Source organism: Gorilla gorilla, chromosome 4 (genome assembly GCF_029281585.2).
Source record: "Gorilla gorilla gorilla isolate KB3781 chromosome 4, NHGRI_mGorGor1-v2.1_pri, whole genome shotgun sequence".
Taxonomy (NCBI): domain Eukaryota; kingdom Metazoa; phylum Chordata; class Mammalia; order Primates; family Hominidae; genus Gorilla; species Gorilla gorilla.
In genome coordinates, this window is record NC_073228.2 from 92,363,956 (window position 1) to 92,384,064 (window position 20,109).

The 20,109-nt window shown below is 35.9% G+C and overlaps 1 protein-coding gene across 6 annotated transcripts in view; it reads right to left on the reverse strand.

Annotated features, from left to right (window-relative positions):
* Positions 1 to 20,109, reverse strand: part of TMEM161B (transmembrane protein 161B) — an 82,700-nt gene that overhangs the window by 44,838 nt on the left and 17,753 nt on the right. For 2 of the 6 annotated variants that reach the window (XM_031011155.3, XM_055387475.2), the window contains exon 2: positions 9,782 to 9,885. The exons of 2 other annotated variants lie outside the window; for them this stretch is intronic. In XM_031011155.3, the coding sequence (XP_030867015.2) occupies positions 9,782 to 9,885 (104 nt within the window). Of the gene's footprint in view, positions 1 to 694; positions 763 to 9,781; positions 9,886 to 14,646; positions 14,794 to 20,109 lie in introns of those variants that run through there. 2 more of the 6 variants (XM_055387481.2, XM_063706660.1) reach the window with 2 other exon arrangements.

A 20,109-nucleotide genomic window follows, 5' to 3' on the forward strand; every position in this document is an offset into this window, starting at 1 on the left:
AACTCAAAAAAACTCTGGACTTCAAAGCTCAGAGAAAATTCCTGTTGGTTAACACATTGATGTGCCCAGAGGGTGAAATCCTGACTCCAGAGCGAAAGGGCTTGGAAACTCTGCTCTTTCCCAGAACTTACCCTATGTGCTTCCTTTAAATAATACTGTAATAATAGATAAAGCAGTTTCCTAAGTACTATGAATCATTCTAGCAGATTACTGGATCTGAGGGGATCATGGGAATCCTCAAATTTGTAGCCTATTAATAAGTGAGAAGTGCAGGTGGCCTGGGTACTCTGAAAACTTGAAACTGGTATCTGAAGTGGGGACAGTCTTACGGAGAACTTCGCCTTTAACCTGTGGGGTCTGTACTAACTCCAGGTAATTACTGTCAGAATACAAGTGCAGTATACCCAGTTGGTTTCAGATAAGTTGGATTAAAATGGAATGTTACCCTAAGTGAAACATTCTTGGAGAAAAGATTTTATGGCTTTCTTGCTTTTTGTATACTTCAAAGCTAGTACAGTTACTGGCATATAGCAAGTGCTCAAAAAGAGTAACTGAACCAAACGGAATTCAGTTCTTTGCCTAATGAATTTAAGATAAAAAATATATATATCCCAATCTAAAAGTCCCTAAATTACAATAAACAGGTAAGGAGGCACTTCCTAAATTTATACTGAAGTCCAGAATTTTAACTTACAGAATTGATTCTCGTTATTCGCGGTAGTTAGGTTTTATAAAGTTGCCACGAACACTGAACCATTGCTCCTAGGGGAAATACAGGGTTAGGTTCCTGCGAGCCTCTGGTCATAACATTTTCATAAACTGATCAATACCCAAGCTTCTTTTATGTGTGTTTCTGTTTAAAGATATCTTATTTAATATATATCATTGATTCACTAACATTGAATTCACAGCCAAAAGCATAACTCATCCCTGAGCAAAGCTTACCTAATACCAGTAATCATTAAGTATAGCATTTTTTTTTAGTTCTGTGTGTCATTCCAGCAATTTTTTTCCATAAGGCAGCCTTCTTGTGCTTACGAATACTAGACACTACCTTCAGCACTATGCTTGGGGGCCATTTTAAACAGCAAGATCACCAACGAAAAGCAAAATTGTAAAAAAATGTGGCCCTAAACGATCATAAAAAGGAGATTTGTTTACAGTATGACAGCCGAAACAATAAGGCAGACTGTTGCCTTGTTAGACCTCAACCAGGAACATGCACGTATGGACCACTCAAATTTTTCGTCCCTGTCTATGTCCATGAATGACCATAAAAGCACTGATTTTGGAATTACAAATAAATTTTAGCAAGTAGGCAAATCACAAAACAAAATCCGCAAATAATGAAGATGAGTGCATAACATTTAGAAGAACACTTATAAGAAATAACTCATATAAAAGAACATGATCCAGAATAACTCATGTATAAAGACTAAAATTAGTTGTTCAGCTCTGAGAAATAATAATTAGTGAAATAACTCTCAGTATAGGAAAAATTAGATTTTATTTAGAGCCCTATAGTAATGAAATATTTTAAGACACATTTTCTTATTTTTTTTTCTGAGACAGAGTCTCACTCTGTCACCCAGGCTGGAGTGCGGTAGCATGATCTTGGCTGACTGCAAGCTCTGCCTCCCGGGTTCATGCCATTCTCCTGCCTCAGCCTCCCGAGTACCTGGGACTACCAGCGCCCGCCACCACGTCCAGATAACTTTTTGTATTTTTTAGTAGAAATGGGGTTTCACCATGTTAGCCAGGATGGTCTCCACCTCCTGACCTCGTGATCTGCCCGCCTTGGCTTCCCAAAGTGCTGCGATTACAGGCGTGAGCCACCGCGCCTGGCCTTAAGACACATTTTCTTTTTAAATATACTCATATTTGTTAAATCTTATTTTGTAAACTCATTTCTCTAAAATGGCTTAGATTTATTATATTTCCTATGGGATAACTCAGGGTTGTCTTTATTAGTGAGAATTATTGTTCAAAGTTGGAATCTAAGGATGCTCGATACTTTTAGGGTCACTTCTAGTCTGTTATTCACCTACCCATTCATTCATTTATCAGTCACTTAGGGAGAACCTTCTGTATTCAGATACTCTGCTAGGCAGAGGAGATATAATCACAACCAATTAAAGCCAAAGCCTTTGCCTTTTTGATGGTTATATTCCAGTTGGGTTAAATTTAACCAATTAAATAGTGAAAAATAAATTGTCATACCACATGAAAGAATGAAACAAGTGGTGAAAATGTGAGAGACAGCCTTAGATATTAGGTGAGGAAAAACTTCTCTGAGACATTTAACCAGCAACCTAAAGAATGAGAAAACAGAAGAAGAGCATTTCAGGCAGAGAACACCAAGTCCAAAAACACAGAGGCATGAAAGAACATAGGACATTACAGTAACTAAAAGGCAATGAGGCAAGAGCTTCAAGGAGAAACATAAGAGGGGGCTGAAGAGGTAAGAAGGGAACAGATCATGCAAAGGCTAATAGGTCATAGTATGGACTTCAGATTTTATGCTAAATAATGGTCTCAAAGCAATGTAGATAAATAATTTGATTCACATTTTAAGATCCCTTTGGTTGTTCTGTGAATTAGAGGGAGACAAGGGCAGTGAATCAACAGGTCTTGCTGATGGACTAAAGGTAGAGAGTGAACAAAAGTAAGCAATAAAGGATAATATCTACATTTCTGATTTGAAGATGATGGTACCTTTTCTGATATGGAAGAGATCAGGAAGAAATCAAGAACTTAAAAATGCTGAGTTTTAAGTACCCATGAGACATCAAGTAAAAGTGACAGGGCAACTACATATTAGAATCTGCAGTTCAGAGATAATTTGAGGTGATTACATAATTGTGGTACCTAAATCCATAGGGATTAATAAAACCAACTAAAAAGGAACTAAAAGATAGTATAACACTAGTTAATGAGAAAGTGAAAAAGTAAAGTTTATGTGGACAACATTTCAACAAATTTGGCTATAGAGGGAAATAGAGGAATGGCCAAAAACTAAGAAATGGATATGGAGGGGCTTTGTTTTTTAAGGGGAAGAGAGGTAGGGCTGTGACTTCTTTATTCGTTGTTGTTACTTTAAATAGGAGAAGTTTAAAAAAAAGTGTGTGTGGTAACAGGAATAATCCAACTGAAATGGAGTAGGTGATAAAATACATTTTACAAATTTAAAGATAAAGAAGAGGGGCTGCACATTTAACCAGAGTTGTGGTTTGGTAGTATACAGATGAGAGTGATGGGCGCTGGTTTCAAGAGCTTAGGGTGAGGCTGAGGTACGGATGCTTAAGTTTTGGAGAGAAAGGATTTAGGTTGAAAAAGTTGTCTGAGAAGTACAGCATACAAACTCTGCCAGGCAGTATAAAGCAGCCATCTAAGGTCTGTGATCATAGATTCCAAGTAAAACCTACAAGTACAGTTTCACAATTTTCTTTAGCAGTCAGTGTTGCATATACAGTTTGATTCCACATAGTATGGTTCCCAGCTACTACATTTTGTATTCTGGTCTCAATTTCCAGTCTTTTCCTTTGGTATTAAGTGGTATGTCTATCTCAGTAAAATGACGGCCTGCTTGCAACTGCTGCACTATGCTTGCCTTTCTAATATGGGCTTAGAAGACAGATACAGATATAAAAGTCATTAGAATGTAGCATGTAGAATGTACTCTTTTTGAAATGGGAAAAAATATATTTCTTAGAAAATTGAGAGTAAGTATTAACAGAATCTCACTTAAAAACTCAGTTGGGTGTGGTGGCTCACACCTGTAATCCCAACACGTTGGGAGGCTAAGGCAGGAGGATTGCTTGAGCCTAGGAGTTTGAAACCAGCCTGGGCAACATAGCAAGATCCTGTCTCTAAGATAAATAAATAAGCCTTTCATATTTAAGTTAAATATACAACTTTCAGTACATAGCTTTTACTTTGGCTACTTGGTGGCTTTTTTCACTTATGCTCAGATTATCTGCAGTGACTCTGATAATAAAGCCAATCTGATACTGTACTCTACTAAATTAATTTCTCAATGATCATTCTTACATAAACCTCTAATATAAAATATTATCAGACAACTACAACTCTTACTAAAACAGTTCAACACTGAAAAAATATGTAGCAGAAAATATAGAATGTCCTGACCTAGACTTTATTTTTAAAATTTAAGTAGCATTTATAGTGCTTTAGAAATTTTAAGAAATAAAACTTTTAGAAATTTAAAATAGAAACCTAAATGTGAGCAAACACAGAAAAGCACAGTTTTAACAGCACAAGCTAAATAAGCTTTAATACATAATCATATAAAACTCTATTTCATGATATACAACATAGGTCACTGCTATAGACTGCATGTTTATGGTCCCCATCCCCCTCAAATTCTTGTGTTGAAATCTAATCCCCAGTGTGATGGTATCTGGAGGTGGGAACTTTCAGGAGTTTCTAGTTCGTGAGAGTGGAGCCCTCATTAATAGGATTACTGCCCTTTTAAAAGGAGGTCAGAGAACTAGCTTGTTCTCTTTCCACCAGGTGGTGATACAAGAAGTAAGCAGTCTGCAACCTGAGAGAGGGTCCTTACCAGAACCTGACCATACTAGCATGCTGACCTCAGACTTCCAGCCCCCAGAACTGAGAAATACATTTCTGCTGTTGAGAAGCCACCCAGTCTATGGTACTTTGTAATAGCAGCCCTAACCTACTAAAACAGTCACTAATGACAGTTTTAGTCTCCATTCTAAATCTATAATTTTGACCAGTGGAGGGGAGGCTTAAGCAAAAACAAATACCACTTAAAACCTAGACAATCTTTCAGCACAAGTAGCTAAAATACTATTTGTTATACACATTATATACACTTGTTAGAAATTTTGATAGAATATCATGAACATTCTGGAACTGGAAGTTAAAAAAGCTAAGGCGAGGAGAGCAAGGACTCAGGCATTCCGTTAAGGATAGCTGAAGGTTTAAACTTTTCCCTTAGGTCATAGGTCCCACCTACTGTGCATCTGAATGGTAGGTTTCTCTCATCAAAGGGAACTTGCAGATTACTGGATCAGGCAACATGCAATAAAGAACAGGCAAAAAGAATTAGAGCAATTGGATATCAAGGTGTTATAACACCCTCTTTAACCGATATGGGATGAGACAAAAATCAGAATAAATCTGACCATAATATATTTTCAGTGAGGGACTTATGAAGGGAAGCAGCAGACCAAACTAGACTTCAGAAGATAAAGGGGTAGAGAAAAATGCATGAGGTTTGAACTGAGCAATTAGAAAAAACAGAAAGCAGGTTCAGCAAGGAAGCTATCACGGAGAAAAAGCAGTATCCTACTCCTCATGCAAAACCCACTATTCAAATGTACAAAGAATATAACCTAACACTTACCTCTCCAAGAAAAGAGGGGCCAAGCAAACTTCAAAACAAAAAGGAACTTTTATTACAATACAAAGTAGTGAATACTTTGGCTACAAATCAGTGGTATGTGGGACATGATAAGAACGTCTTTAACTGATATGACCAACTGTTAGAACAAGTGTTCCTTATATGAGGGAAAGCAGTTCACAACAGAGAAGCAACTTCTAAGGATTTTTCTTCCCTTTTAGGAAGGAAAGAGAAAGAGACAGTGTGAGGGCATTAGATTCTTAAACTCTACTTAATACTTAGCATGCTTTTGGTAATCAAATGCTGATGTGCCTTTTAATTTAATTTAAAATAAAAGCTGATTATGTTGTCATGGAGAATCCAGAAGAACATAGCAAGTGAACTGCATACTACTTATAACCTATAGGATATATTCTAAAAGATGAAGTATGGCTTGAAAAACAAAATAGAAAAGGAAAATAATTTAAATAAATTACTCCGTAAACTGCCAACAAAAGTCACAGTGATTGTAGAAAAGTTGTATTTGTCTCCCCAACCAAATTTAAAACTCTATTCAAGTATGACAGTTCCAGGACAAGATGTGGAACTGATGAGCAGCCATAAATCACATAAATACTAGACTGTGAATCAGACTTTCAGGATAAGAGGTCTGGATCTGTTTCATTTATCAGTGTGTGAAACTGAGTAAATCATTTAAAACTTGTTTTGTCATTTGTAAAAATGGAGATAATATCACCTATGGCAGAAAGTAACTAGGTACTCACCAATCTTGTTTTTTATATCATAAGTATTATTTCCCAGCCTCCCCTGCACTTTGGCCAGAACTAGTCACAAGGCCCCAGCCTACGTAATGTGGGCAAAAATGATGTATCTACTTCGAAGTTTGACACTTAAGAATCTCCTGAAAGATCCACAGCTCACTCTCTCTTCACTCACCAACTGGCACAGCAATCTAGCAGGGGACTCCAAGGTAGCAGGGGGAACAGAGGAGTCCTAAGGGAAGAAGGATAGCTCAGAGGATAGCTGAGCCCTTGAGTCATCATTTTGTGAGGGACCTACCTGGAGAGCTGCCCAATCCCTTTCTGATTCCCCATTTGACCCTGCTTCCTATCTGAAGAAACTGAGAAACTTCCATTAATTTTATAACACTGAGATTTTGGAAGTTGTAACATTCCACCACACCTCCCTAGCTCAATGAACAGATCTAAATGAAACAAAACATTTAAAAAATTATATCAGTATAAAATTTTAAACAATTATAAGGGTAATATTAATAGAGTTAAACCAGACTACTATACAGTTTCTTTTAAAAAAAAAGTTTAAAAGAACAGTCTAAAAAAAAATACTAATAGCAATATGTGTTATTTAACAAGAGCTACAAAATTAGTCAATTTTTTAATATTAAAAATCAACAAACTGCTAATTTGTAAGTAAAAGCTGCTTATTCCTTCAAGTATAATTGCTTATTTTGTCAAGGTATTAACTCTTTCAGGAAAATGGCTTACTCATTAAGTCGACATACAATTGTCCCCAGGTATCTGAGGGAAACTGGGGGTAGGTGGGGGACCATCCAATACCCCCAACACCCCTTCCAGGATACCAAAATCCAAAGATGCTAAAACTCCTTATACAAAAGTTTTTATTTGCATAAAAACTACGCACATTCTCCTTTATATATTAAATAATCTCTAGGTTTCTCATAATACCTAATACAACATAGATGCTATATAGCTTTTATAGTGTATTTTTTTAACTTAAATTTGTATTTTTTTTCTGAGTATTTTTGATCCATGATTGGCTGAATCCAGAAATATGGAGGGCGAACTGCACTACAATCAGCTGCAACTTCAAACTCTCCATTTCAAAGGGAAAGAGGTCAATGAGAGACAGGACAGATTAACTGACACCAAAAGAGAAACCATAACAAAAAAAAAGAACATTTATTTACAATTTAGGATACCAATGGAATAAATGAATATTAACATGATATATACAGAAACAAATTTCTTCTGTCATACTCATGATTAATCTCTCATGTTATCTACACATCTATTTACTTGAATAGTTCTTTTAAATAGTTCTATTCAATATAGTCACTCCCAAGCCATCCTACACTATTCATAGTTGTAAAAAAAAATTCATGATCCTCTCCTTAAATTCCTTTAAGCACTTTATAGACCCTAAAGAATGCCCTCGGATTTCTCTCTTCAACCCAACTGCATCATATGATTTAAAATGCAAACTGTCATTTCTGATCAGTAATATTTTTACATAGGCCATTTATAATTTTAGGTTTTTTTCTATTAAAACAGAATCATTATATATTACAAAAGGCTCATAAAACAATAATTATGCCAAAAGGATAAAATCAATAATCTTATTCGATTGAGATAAATGACAACATGACCTCAAAATTTCAGGACTTAACATTAAAACAGATAGATAATCTTAAAAACAAAACAAAACAAAATTGAGAGGAAATGAAACTACCTATAGCAGAAAAGTAACCACTACTAGACTTTCTCGATATCCTTAGAACCTGATATGGCATTACAGGCAGCATTAATTAACACAAAAGTTAATCCATTTACAAAAGCAAGTCAAGATCACAAAGAAAACCAATTTCGTGTTTCTTTTGAAAGGCTGAGCTTACTCTCAAATTATCTATGTATACTTATGACACATTCTGATCAGAAAAAGATTTTAAATATAAATCTTCCAATATTAATAAAGATAATCAGCTTTTTGATCTCTCAGGCTTTAGTTTTCACTAGTGAGTATAAATTTTATAGAAATAGATGGAAAACAGAATATGTAACAAGATGAAAATGCATGTACACTAAAATGGGACAAGATTGTCAAGGTCTTTACAGACAAAGGAGATAAGGAAGTGACATTACATCATAAACATAGTTTAGAAACACGCAATTCTCAGAAGAAAGTAAGCTGCCTTAATGTATGTTACGTAGTTTACTGAGACCCTTTTTACTTCAAATTAATGATAATTTGCTCAGCTCATGTTTATCTTTTCCTGATCTTCGAAAATGGTTTTGCTAAGCTAAATCAGTAAACAAGATTGCACAGGCATATTAAGCCTACACAGTAAAAAAATAGTTAAAGATTATTTTCACTTATTTTACACTTTACCAAAACTTTAGCCATTATTTATTTTGCTCCTCAAAATGTGCATTTGTGAACAGCTCTCTCACACATTCAGTATACACACACACACACCTGTGTGTCACATTGTTCCAAAAAAATTTTAAAGCAGTCTGAATAATATTTTTCAATATTAAATATCAATATGGAAAAAGTAGAAAGCATAGAGAAGAATACAAATAATTTAAAATAGCAAATAAATTATGTGAAGGAAATTTAAGCTTTGTAAATGGGATGACCCTGAATGAAAAGCGTATTTGTCTTGTAGAACATGAAATCATTACTAGGACAGGTATCCATTGTTTTTCTAACTTCAATAGGCCTAACCAAAAGAAAGCAGTAACAAAATTTGGTTATTTAACTGAAATGAACAATTGAAATAAATAGTCATGGTACCAAATTTATCACTTACCTTTCACAACTACACAGGATTTTGGCATGTTTTTCTGTGTGCAGACTTTCCTTGATTTCTCCCCACTGTATCTATACCTATACTTTTTTAATCTAATTTTGTTGGGGGGTGGGAGGTACATGTTTCAGCAAGCCTACTTAGCTCCTTTGTGGAAGGAGTAGGGATTGTGAGCTTATGGTGTAGTAGACAAAATTAAAATCCCACAACATAACTTTATCCCCCTCCTTGCTAAATTAAACAGTTTAAAATTCTTTGCAGTAAAACTATGAACTCCTAATATCTGTATTATAATAAATTCTGGACTGAGCCACCAATAGAATATATGCTTTCAGTATTTTCTTCGAACAATAGCAAAAATACTTAAGCACTTGGATTTACAATTTCTCACCCCCTTGTTGATCAAATTTTTTAAAGGTAATTAGAAAAATATGTGGTGTTTTCAGTGCCCACAGACCGAAAAAGAAGGTAGGGGTGGGAGGACTGAATTCTTGTCCATGACCCTATTACCTTTGTGCTAAACAGATAAACTACTAATATCTCAAACTAAGAGTAATAAGGAAGCTATAATGAGGCAATCCCAGAACTTTGGGAAGCCGAGGTGGGAGGATTTGCTTGAGGCCAGGAGTTGAAGAATAGCCTGGGCAACATAGCAAGGTCTTGTCTCCAAAAAAAAAAATTAATTTTTTAAGAGAAATAAGAAAGCTAGATTTTTCTTATGACTTCCCTTTGTTAAAGTTTTAGAAACAGTAACTAGGAATTTAATCAGTTTGGTAAACTAGAGATTGAAAGTGTCAGTTGAAATCAGCCTATCCTTGCCTTACCTGCCATTACAGAGTAGCCATCGAGCAAGAGAATAGTGAGGTATAATCTTCTGCATGACACTGGCCATCACCATGGTAACAACCAGCTGTATACCTATCACACCCTGTGTAAAAAAGACAAACAAATTTAATAATGAATGAATTTGGATTTGGGGACATTGCTGGAAAACTTTCTGTACATTTTGAAAATTACATTTTAAGAAAAATGAGTTTACTATTAAAATACATTACTCTCAGCCCTCCATATCTGCAGGCTCCACAACTGCAGATCAAAAATATGCAGGAAAAAAATACAGTAAAAAATAATACAATTAAAAATATACTACAAATTTTAAAAATAGAGTATAACTATTAACATAGCATTTACATTGTATTAGGTATTATAAGTAATCTAGAGATGATTTCAAGTATATAGGAGGATGTGCATAGGTTATATGCAAATACTATGTCATTTTATATAAGGGACTTGAGCATCCTCAGATTTTGGTATGGGGTGGTCCTGGGACAAATCCCCTGTGTGGATACTGAGGGACAACTGTTAAATTCTGGCAATTAGATATTCAAGATCACATAGTCTAATATAAACAAAATGAATTAGTATACACATCTATAATCTATTCTCAAGAAATGTTCTGCATAAATTAAGGATATCAAAATGAAGTGGAAAGTGATTTCTTCATCCTTCTCCAATTTACTCTACACACTAAAAAGATTAGCTTGACAAGCTTTAAAAGTAATATGCCTGGTTTTAATCCTAGGTGGTAGTGATCACAAACCATTAACTATACGAAGTGTGATGGCAGAACTGGCCTGAAAGTCACTAATAAAAAGAAAACTGAACTCATGCTGTTACCACCCACTTCCAGTGAATGGGTCTTAATGTCCAACAATCCTCTTAGTTTACTCTCATCAATCCTTCCCATATTCTCCATGATGGCTAATTCAAACCTTCTTTCCTCTCTTCACATCTCCAACCCCCTTCAAACGTCTAACTCTCCACTCGGTAGAGGACATCTACTTTACAGGAAAAATAGATACAATCAAATGGGAACCCTCTCACTTCCCACCAATAAGCTCACAAAGTCACTTATATCTACATCTGTCTTTTCTTATACCCCAGAAATAACAGAGCATCTTCTATAGAAAGCAAATCTCTCTATCTGTGCTTTAGAGCCCACTCTCTTTGATTTTCAGGAACTTACGCCATTGAATAGTCTTCCTCTATCTTCTTTAATCTCTTTTCTATTTTGAATCCTTCCTATCAGCATTGTGTAATACCTGTAAGTCTCTTTCATTTTTTCTAGAGAATAACAGTAATTTCCCCGTTCGACAGCCTTCTCTCAACCTCATATTCACAGCCACTTTTCAAGACTTGTTCTCACTGTTTCCATTTTCTCATATCTCCCACACAGTATCCATCTGATTTCTACTTCAGCATATTCCACTGAAACATATACCATAAAGGAAGATTCACTCCATCTTGACAAATTATTTTTCCTCAACTTAAATCTCAGCAGTATCCTACATGATACACCATATTCCTTGCTTTATTACTACATTGATGATCAATCCTTTATCCTCCCATTTGCTGGCTCTTCCTCTAGCCAAGTACTCCAAAAATAAAGTTGAATTCCTACCTCAAACCTTCCATACCAAAAAAGCACTTAAAAATGTTAAAAAATTTAAGAAGAAAAAACAGTATGCCTATTGGTTTAAGAGAATGGATTCTGAACCCAAACTGCGTGAGTTAGAAGCTGGTCTCCATCACCTACTAGCTACATGACTTTGGACATGTTATTTAATCAAACATTCTGCAAGTCTAGTTCCCCTTCTATAAAATTGAGTTAGAAATTCCATCTACTTCATCAAGCTGTGATTAGAAATTGTGCCTGGTACAGAGTTATGTTAGTACTATTTGTTTTTATTGTCATTGTTATTATCACTACTAGAAGACACAATTTTTCTTATGATGTCAAGAATAAAGACTTTCAAAAAGAGACAGCAGTCTCCTAAATGATAAAAGAAGACCAAAACAAGTTGAAAAAAATAAAATAAAATTTCTGCATGAAGAAACTATAGTATAAACAATGTAAAAAGATTAACTGGGGAAAAGTATAACTCACCAAAAAGAGCTAATTTACTTATTTGATATTATAGAGATTATAAATTAATTAGTAAAAGATCAATTGCCTAATTTAAAAAAAATATGTACAGATAGTTCTCAAAAAAGAAATTAAAAATGGTTCTTAAACAGGACCATTTTATTTATTTATTTAACTTTTATTTTAGGTTCAGGGATACGTGTGCAGGTTTGTTATATAGGTAAATTGCATGTCACAGTGGTCTGGGGTACAAATTATTTCATCACCTAGGTAATGAGCATAGTACCTGATAGGTAGTTTTTCAATCATCACCCTCCTCCTACCTTCCATCCTCAAGTAGGCCCTAGTGTATGTTGTTCCCTTCTTTGTGTTAATGTGTACTCAGTGTTTAGCTCTCACTTATAAATGAAAACATGCGGTATTTGGTTTTCTGTTCCTTCATAAGTTTGCTTAGGATAAAGGCCTCAAACTCCATCCATGTTGCTTCAAAGGAAATGATCCCATTCTTTTAATGGCTGGATAGTATTCCATGGTATATATGTATTTAATACCACATTTTCTTTATCCAGTCTACCACTGATGGGCATTTAGGTTGATTCCACATCTTTGCTATTGTGAAGAGTGCTGCAATGAACATACACATGCATGTGTGTTTACAGTAGAATGATTTATAGTCCTTCGAATGTATATCCAATAATGGGATTACTGGGTCAAATGGTAATCTGTTTTAAGTTATTTGAGAAGTCGCCAAACTGCTTTGCACAATGGCTGAACTAATTTGCATTCCCATCAGCAGAGCATAAGTGATTCCTTATCTCCATAACCTCACCAGCATCTGCTATTTTTGACTTTTTATTAACAGCCACCTTGACTGGTGTGAGATGGTATCTCACTGTGGTTTTGATTTACATTTCTCTAATGATTAGTGATGTTTAGCATTTTTTCATATGTTTGTTGGCCACATAAATGTCTCCGTTTGAAAGGTGTCTGTTTGTGTTCCTTGCCCACTTTTTTTGAAAGGTATCTGTTCATGTCCTTTGCCCACTTTTTGATTGGGTTGTCTGGTTTTTGCTTGTAAATTTGTTTAAGTTCCTTATACATTCAGAATATTACACCTTTGCCAGATCCATAGTTTGCAAATATTTTCTCTCATTCTGCAGGTTGTCTGTTGTTTGTTGATAGTTTCCTTTACTGTGCAGAAGCTCTTTAAAGAGTATAACTAGGTCCCATCTGCCAATTTTTGTTATTGCTGCAACTGCTTTTGCCATCTTTGTCAGGAAGTCTTTCCCAGGTCTTATGTCCAGGATAGTATTTCCTAGGTTATCTTCCAGGGTTTTTATTGGTTTTTGATTTTAGGTTTAAGTTTTTAATCCATCTTAAGTTGATTTTTGTACATGGTGTAAGGAAGGGGTCTAGCTTTAATCATCTGCATATGGCTTGCCAGTTATCCCAGTACGATTTACTGCGCAGGAAATCTTTCCCCATTGCTTGTTTTTGTTGATTTTGTCAAAGATCACATGGTTGTAGGTGTGTGGCATTATTTCTGAGTTCCCTATGCTGCTCCATTGGCCTATGTGTCTATTTTTGTACCACTACCACAACGTTTTGGTTACTATAGCCTTGTGGTATAATTTGAAGTCGAGTAATGTGATGCCTCCAGCTTTGTTTTTTTTTTTTTTGCTTAGGAGTGCCATAGCTATTTGAGCTTTTTTGGTTCCATATGAATTTTAAAATAGTTTTTTCTAATTCTGTGAAGAATGTCATTGGCAGTTTTGATAGGAATAGCACTGAATCTGCACATTGCTTTGGGCAGTATGGCCATTTGGACAATATTAATTCTTCCTATCCATGAGCATGGAATTCTTTTCCATTTGTTTATGTTATCTCTGATTTCTTTGAGCAGTATTTTGTAACTCCGGTTATACAGGTCTTTCACTTCCTTAGTTAGCTGTAATCCTAGGAATTTTACTCTTTTTGTGGCTATTGTGAGTCAGATTGCATTCGTGACCTGGCTCTCAACTTGGAGTTGATGTATAGGAATGCTACTGATTTTTATACATTGATTTTGTGTTCTGAAACTTTGCTCAAGTTGTGTGTCAGATTAAGGAGCTTTTGGGCACAGACTATGGGGTTTTCTAGATATGGAATCATGTCATTTGCAAACAGGAATAAAAAGAACAAAACTAGAGGTACCATGTTACCCAACTGTTTTTAAAATGTCTACCAAACCTGACTCAACTATGGTTTTATTTGTGGATATTTTAATGTCTTAAACTCTATCAACTAGGTTAAAGTTCAGTTCATTTTTCTACTGACCAAACATCAAAGGTTGCATTTTTTACCCTTTTCTTTCACATTTCCTATCATTTGAATTTACTATCCTATTTTCTGTGAGTTTCTGATAGAAGTTCTACAATCTCCATACAATGAATGCCATTACAAAGAACTCTTTCAGGCAGAACAAGACCAAGAAATACATTAGTAAGTATGCCAGAAGGTTGGTCTACCTGAGATTACAGACTTAAAAGCAAGAGATCATTTTGTAGTCATGGGAAGTTTTGTAAACAATGGGAACATTAACCTAGCTTTGAAAGAACTAACAGCATTACACGGAATCTTTAAGGTCATAATTCAGTAAAATCTCTCACAAACCTATATAATAATTTATTAAAAGTATATGATTTCTGCTCCTTAACAGCAAAAATTATGTCTCAGTCACAACTACTAGTTATAACTGTTAAATGGTATTTCAGAAAGACTGACCTGGAAGATACATATGAGGCAGTATATAAACTGGGGAAGAGGGCATCTTGCCCAACTCTCCCCTTCCTCCAAATCACCAAACATGATGAGATACTGTTGACAGATATACCTTTAAAGATGTAAATTTATGTTAAGGCAAAAACAAACAAGCAAAAATCAGTGAGCTGGATTGACTAGAATTAGGAAATACCAATTAGCTTTCTGTAATAATCCAGACAAGAAATTATGAAACTTTAAATTACAGTGGTATCTTCAGTACCCAGAAGAGAAATACATTTTAGAGACATTGTTGAAGAACTCAGAGACTGATCAAACATAAAAGCAAAGAAGAAATTAAAGAGAATGACCCTAAGAAAGGCAAACATCATAGTACATTCTCAGTGTTAATGTTTGACTAAAATAATGTTCAATACAAAAATGTAACCTCACTCTATCTCTTTACTATGCCATTTCCCTCTTCTTAAATGAGGCTGAAAATAATGTCCCAAAACATCATCTGAATACTATGCTAAATAAATATATTATTATATTCTTCTATATAAGTCAACAGATCTATCCTACAATGTATCTGCTCTTAGGTGACTAAATATGTGCTACTGAAAAAAAAAAGTAACTTTTATACCAATACAGGAATCTAATCTACATAAGTTTTTGGAGAGATAATTTTTAAATTATGTGGAAAATATTTCACCAGTTGCTCCTTTTTCATGTAAATTTAAAAACGAATCCTCAGAATATACTTTCAAAATAGCAATCATTTGAGAATTATATGTATTATCAATTTAATATATTATTAATGTTGAACTTAAAATCAATTTTTAAGATATTACTATGCAATTGACAATTACAGTGTACATGCCAGGGATTAATGTATTAATGTATAAAGTACCCAGTTCATTAACTAAGAAACACAATCATTTAAAATTCAAAAACAAACCATTCTAATAACCTGTCTTCACCAACCAATTTAGTGTCACTGTATAAGTTTATACAAAAGCAGAACTTTGAAATGTTCAAAAATCAAATATCCTGAATATTCTTCATAATTTTTAATTAAAGGAGAATGCTTAAATAAATTTATCCATAATCTTAAACATAAATTTCACAATAGAAAACTGGTCAAATGAGCAGAGATGCAATGAAAATACCAAGTCTATCATGGCTGAGGTCTCAAACACACAACCATATGGGTCATTGATTCAAGTAGCATTAATGGTTTTATTAACGCTTCAAAACAATAACTGACCAAAGAGATGGTTTCTGTCTGGATTCAATGCCTCTAGGCACTGATTCTCTTGATAACTGGAACTGGGGAAAGCCATTTAAAAAATAGCTCATAAGCACCCAAGAAGGGTGAAACATTGAAACATTGGGGTAACTTAGGTTTCAACCTTTCCACATCTATTAACCTTAGGCCATGAAGAGCAAGAAAAACTTATCTGCCTTTAGTCTCTAAAAGAATGATCCTTACAATTGTTGCCAGTAATAGTTTCTTGGAAGGTTACAAAAATTCTTAACAAGAAAAATTAAACAATTCTCCAAGAAATAAAATGTACCAAATAACAGTATTTTGTCTTGCTTTATTAATACTGAAAATAAAACTCTAAAAACTTAAATACAAACGTGCTGCAATTTATAAATTCAAACTTCGAGTACTGTGTCAACCTCAAGAGTTGACATTTATGTTTCATTAAACTAGCTCTCCTGCTGACAGATCGAAACAAAGCATACATTGTTTACTATTGAAAGGCATATCTGCATATATACTTGGGACTCAGACCACCCCAAATAGTTTCAGTTATCTCCCTAAATATGTTAGAAAAGAGAAAATAAAAAAGAGGATATTATATCCCAATGACCTTCCTATTCATTTGTTTCTTGACTGTTTACATGTTTTAGTGACAGCAAGATATGTTGAGACAGACTTCTTAGGGATGCTCATATAATTTATACTCCAAACGAAGACGTAAACTGCCATTTCAACCCAAGTTCACATAAAACTCAGAATTCACACTAGATGTATTTAAACAAACCATCTTTGAACAATTTATGCATAAGGAAAACAGGGTCCAAACAACAAACATCACTCAACTACCCGGTTACTGATGTATCTGGCACCCAGACAATTTCCAACTTAATGCTTTTTTCACCGGTCTATTTGGTGTATTCAATGAACATTTATTGAACAACAAACTACATGTGTGGGGCACTGGACCACTAACAATGGGGCAAAAGCACACATTACAATACAATTGTAATGGCACTGCAACTGTAATTGCTTACAATACAATGTAATAAGACAGGAAGAGGATTCTATGAGAAATTATTGAGAGCAAAAAGGTGTAAAAGGGCATTTTGGAAGGTAATGCATGAGTCAAGACACAGTGGACTGAAGTTTTGAGAATCATCGGTGATATCTGCCTCACATGGAAAGATCCAGATAAAAATCAAGGATCCCATTTTTACACCAAATCCTGGGTCCCCAAAAGACAGAAACACTACAGAACAAAATAGTGAATTTCACTGCAAGGACATTTTTCCAAGGCTGGTGGCCAGCCCCAAGCCAATCAGCCCATTCTTCCCACAGGAGTCTTACTTCTCAGCGGGAGGTAGGATGTTTCCATATCTTCCAGGTGGTCAAAAGCATGCTTTTCTTATCTAAACATGCAAAAACCTGAATATCCCCTACGTAACTGCCATTAGCCATCCCTAAAAGTATATCTCCTACCTAGCTATTACACACCAAGCTAAAAGTTCTCTCATAATGCCAAGTAATTTCTGATGTCCCCAAAAGTAAAAAAAGTCAGATAACACTACACAAAACAGAGCAGCAACTTTGATTCTGAGAGGGATCGCTCTGCTTACAATTCTTGCGGTTCCATGAGGAAAACAGAGGTTTCTTCCAAAATTGTGGTACCTCTGTTTTTCCCAAGGAGACCCAGGCTGCTAGAAATTGCCTTAGGTTATCTCATGTGGGCATCACGGGTAGTAAGAGGACAGACAGAAGCAAATGGAGAAACAATTCAGTCGACTGAGAAAAAAAAAAAAACAACTTTTCCTCAAAAAAACAAGATCCAAGAAGACAAAAAAGCTTATAAAGGCCTTTTAAATATATGTATAGCTTACCTACCAGCTTTTAATTAACCTGACTTTTAACCATAGAGCTCTTTTAAGGAAATCCTTTTAAATCTCTGTTTACCACACTCTAGCCAGGACAAACAGATGACACCTCTGGCTTTTAAGCCTTCTTTTTTTTTCCCCAGTAAGCCTTAACTAAGATTATGACTTAACCACTGACACACTAGGTATTTCCAAAGAAATGGAAAGTGGTTTTACAAATGGCAAAAGTAGCACAAAGAAAGGAAAGTTTTGCCACGCAAACTGGGTATAACTCACATTTCGGTCTGGCCACATTCTCCAGAGTCTCAGTTTCCCAGCTAACCATCTACATACAAAGGCCTCAAAGCCCTGTATGCCCTCCACAGAAAGAAAGCAGGAAATGGAAAGCTGTCCATGGGAGGGAAAAGGGTCAATAAGAGGCAAAATGTCTCATAAATGTCAAACCAGAAAGGACTCAGTCCCTAAGCCAGGTATTGAATCCAGGCCATCATCACAAAAGGTAAAAGCCTTAGCTACTGAGCTTCAGTGCTGGGCAGTCACCATTACTCTTCCCAGAAGGAGTCTAGCACAGTCATTTTTGAGCTTGCAAAGCATTTCTAACTGCACAAGGGGATTCTCAAGGCTAGTCATGACACTGTTATTTAACCTCTTTTCAATTGTTTGGAATACAAGATTTCTAAAATCTTTTTTTCTTTCAATCGTGCACTTAGTTCCAATGGCAACTCAACCCAAAAACTTTTTTTAAAACTCAGATCGTAATTTTCCAGGTTTTTACCATATAAGCAAGAGGTATTTCCAGAGAAGGAGTAGAGGAAGCATCCCTACTCCCCAGAATTATTATCCCCAATAATTCTCTCTCAGAAAGAATGGGCTTAAGATAGCAAAAGACAATAAAAGGCCCATAGGGATGTGACCTTTTAAGACAAAACTCACTGAAGGACTGGATACACCGGGGCCGAAAGTGTGCTGGCCTTTATCAGACTTCCAGTCCTTTCAGATCAGCTGTTTCACATGAACCCCAAAACTCCCACCTCCAGATGGCAGAGACCAAGGGAGTATCCCCACGTGGTCACAAAGTCAAGCTCCAAGGACACAGAAGAAGACAAGAGGGAAACCTCATCCCATTTTTGCCTCAGGAACCCACAACAAAGTTTTAACTAACCGATCTGCAGGGCCAGCTGGACCAGCAGGCTTGCAGGGGTCCTATATCTATGTTCTATCCTATGGTATCTTTCACCATAATAGAACAACACAGAAAGACACCAGATTCATTACAGCCTAAGACTAGACTCATAAATCTTTTTTCCCATTAATCAAAATCTTGCAAAGGAGACAAACAGTGATTTTTACCATTCACTCTGCCAGTTTGCACAGAGAGAAAGAGAGAGAAAGAGAGAGATCACTCTGCCAGTTTGCACAGAGAGAGAGAAAGAGAGAGAAAGAGAGAGAAAGAGAGAAAGAGAGAGAGAGAGAGAGAGAGAGAGACCGAGACCAGCAGCCTGGCTGGTAAGAAATTCTTACTCTTTTGTTAGCTTGCCAGGTTTCTGGGTTCCCTCTTCCTGAGTGGCTTTGGTGACCCTGCATGCTGTGCTATAGCTGTGGGGGCCAAGACGTGTTACAAAAGAAAAATCATCCTTTTTCCATTTCATAGAACTATAAAAAGCCTATCATTAATATTTCCCATTCCAGCCAGAGTGATATACATATAAGAACACAGACAAAGACAGACAAGAGGCCTCTCAGAGCCAGAATCCTGACCAGAAGAGTGTTTTTCCAAACAAGCCCCTGTTCTCCATCCAAGTGGAGAGAAATCTCCCTAAACCAAGACTCTCTGTACAATCTAGGGAGAGCTAGGTTGGCCCAAAAGGTGCCAACCAGAACAGGAGAAGGAAGAGGATGTTGGTAGTGCTTTGTACACTCACCAGCCTAGTTTAAAGACATCTTCCAGTAACTGTTTCTTCACTGCAATTAGGCCCAAGCACTATGGGTTGACCGCGTCTCATCGGCAGAGACCGTATCAGAGATGGCCCTCAGTTCGAGACAAATAAGAAATGCCCGAGCTCACTCCCAGTTCCATTGTACCAGTGGAAGGCTGACAGATAGCAGACAGGCACCCAGAAGGGCAGATCTCGGACAAGCCCCTAAATGTGTAATTGCCTGATGGGCTCTTCCTGACTGCTGCATAGACAAAATCAACTTACAGAGATCACGGCACTGCAATGAAGAGTTTAATTAATGCAAGGCCAACCACATGGAAGAAATGGCTCAACTGACTGAGTGAGACTGATTTGAGTGAGAAGCGACTGATTTGAGTGAGACTGATCACTGCCCAAAGTGTCAGAG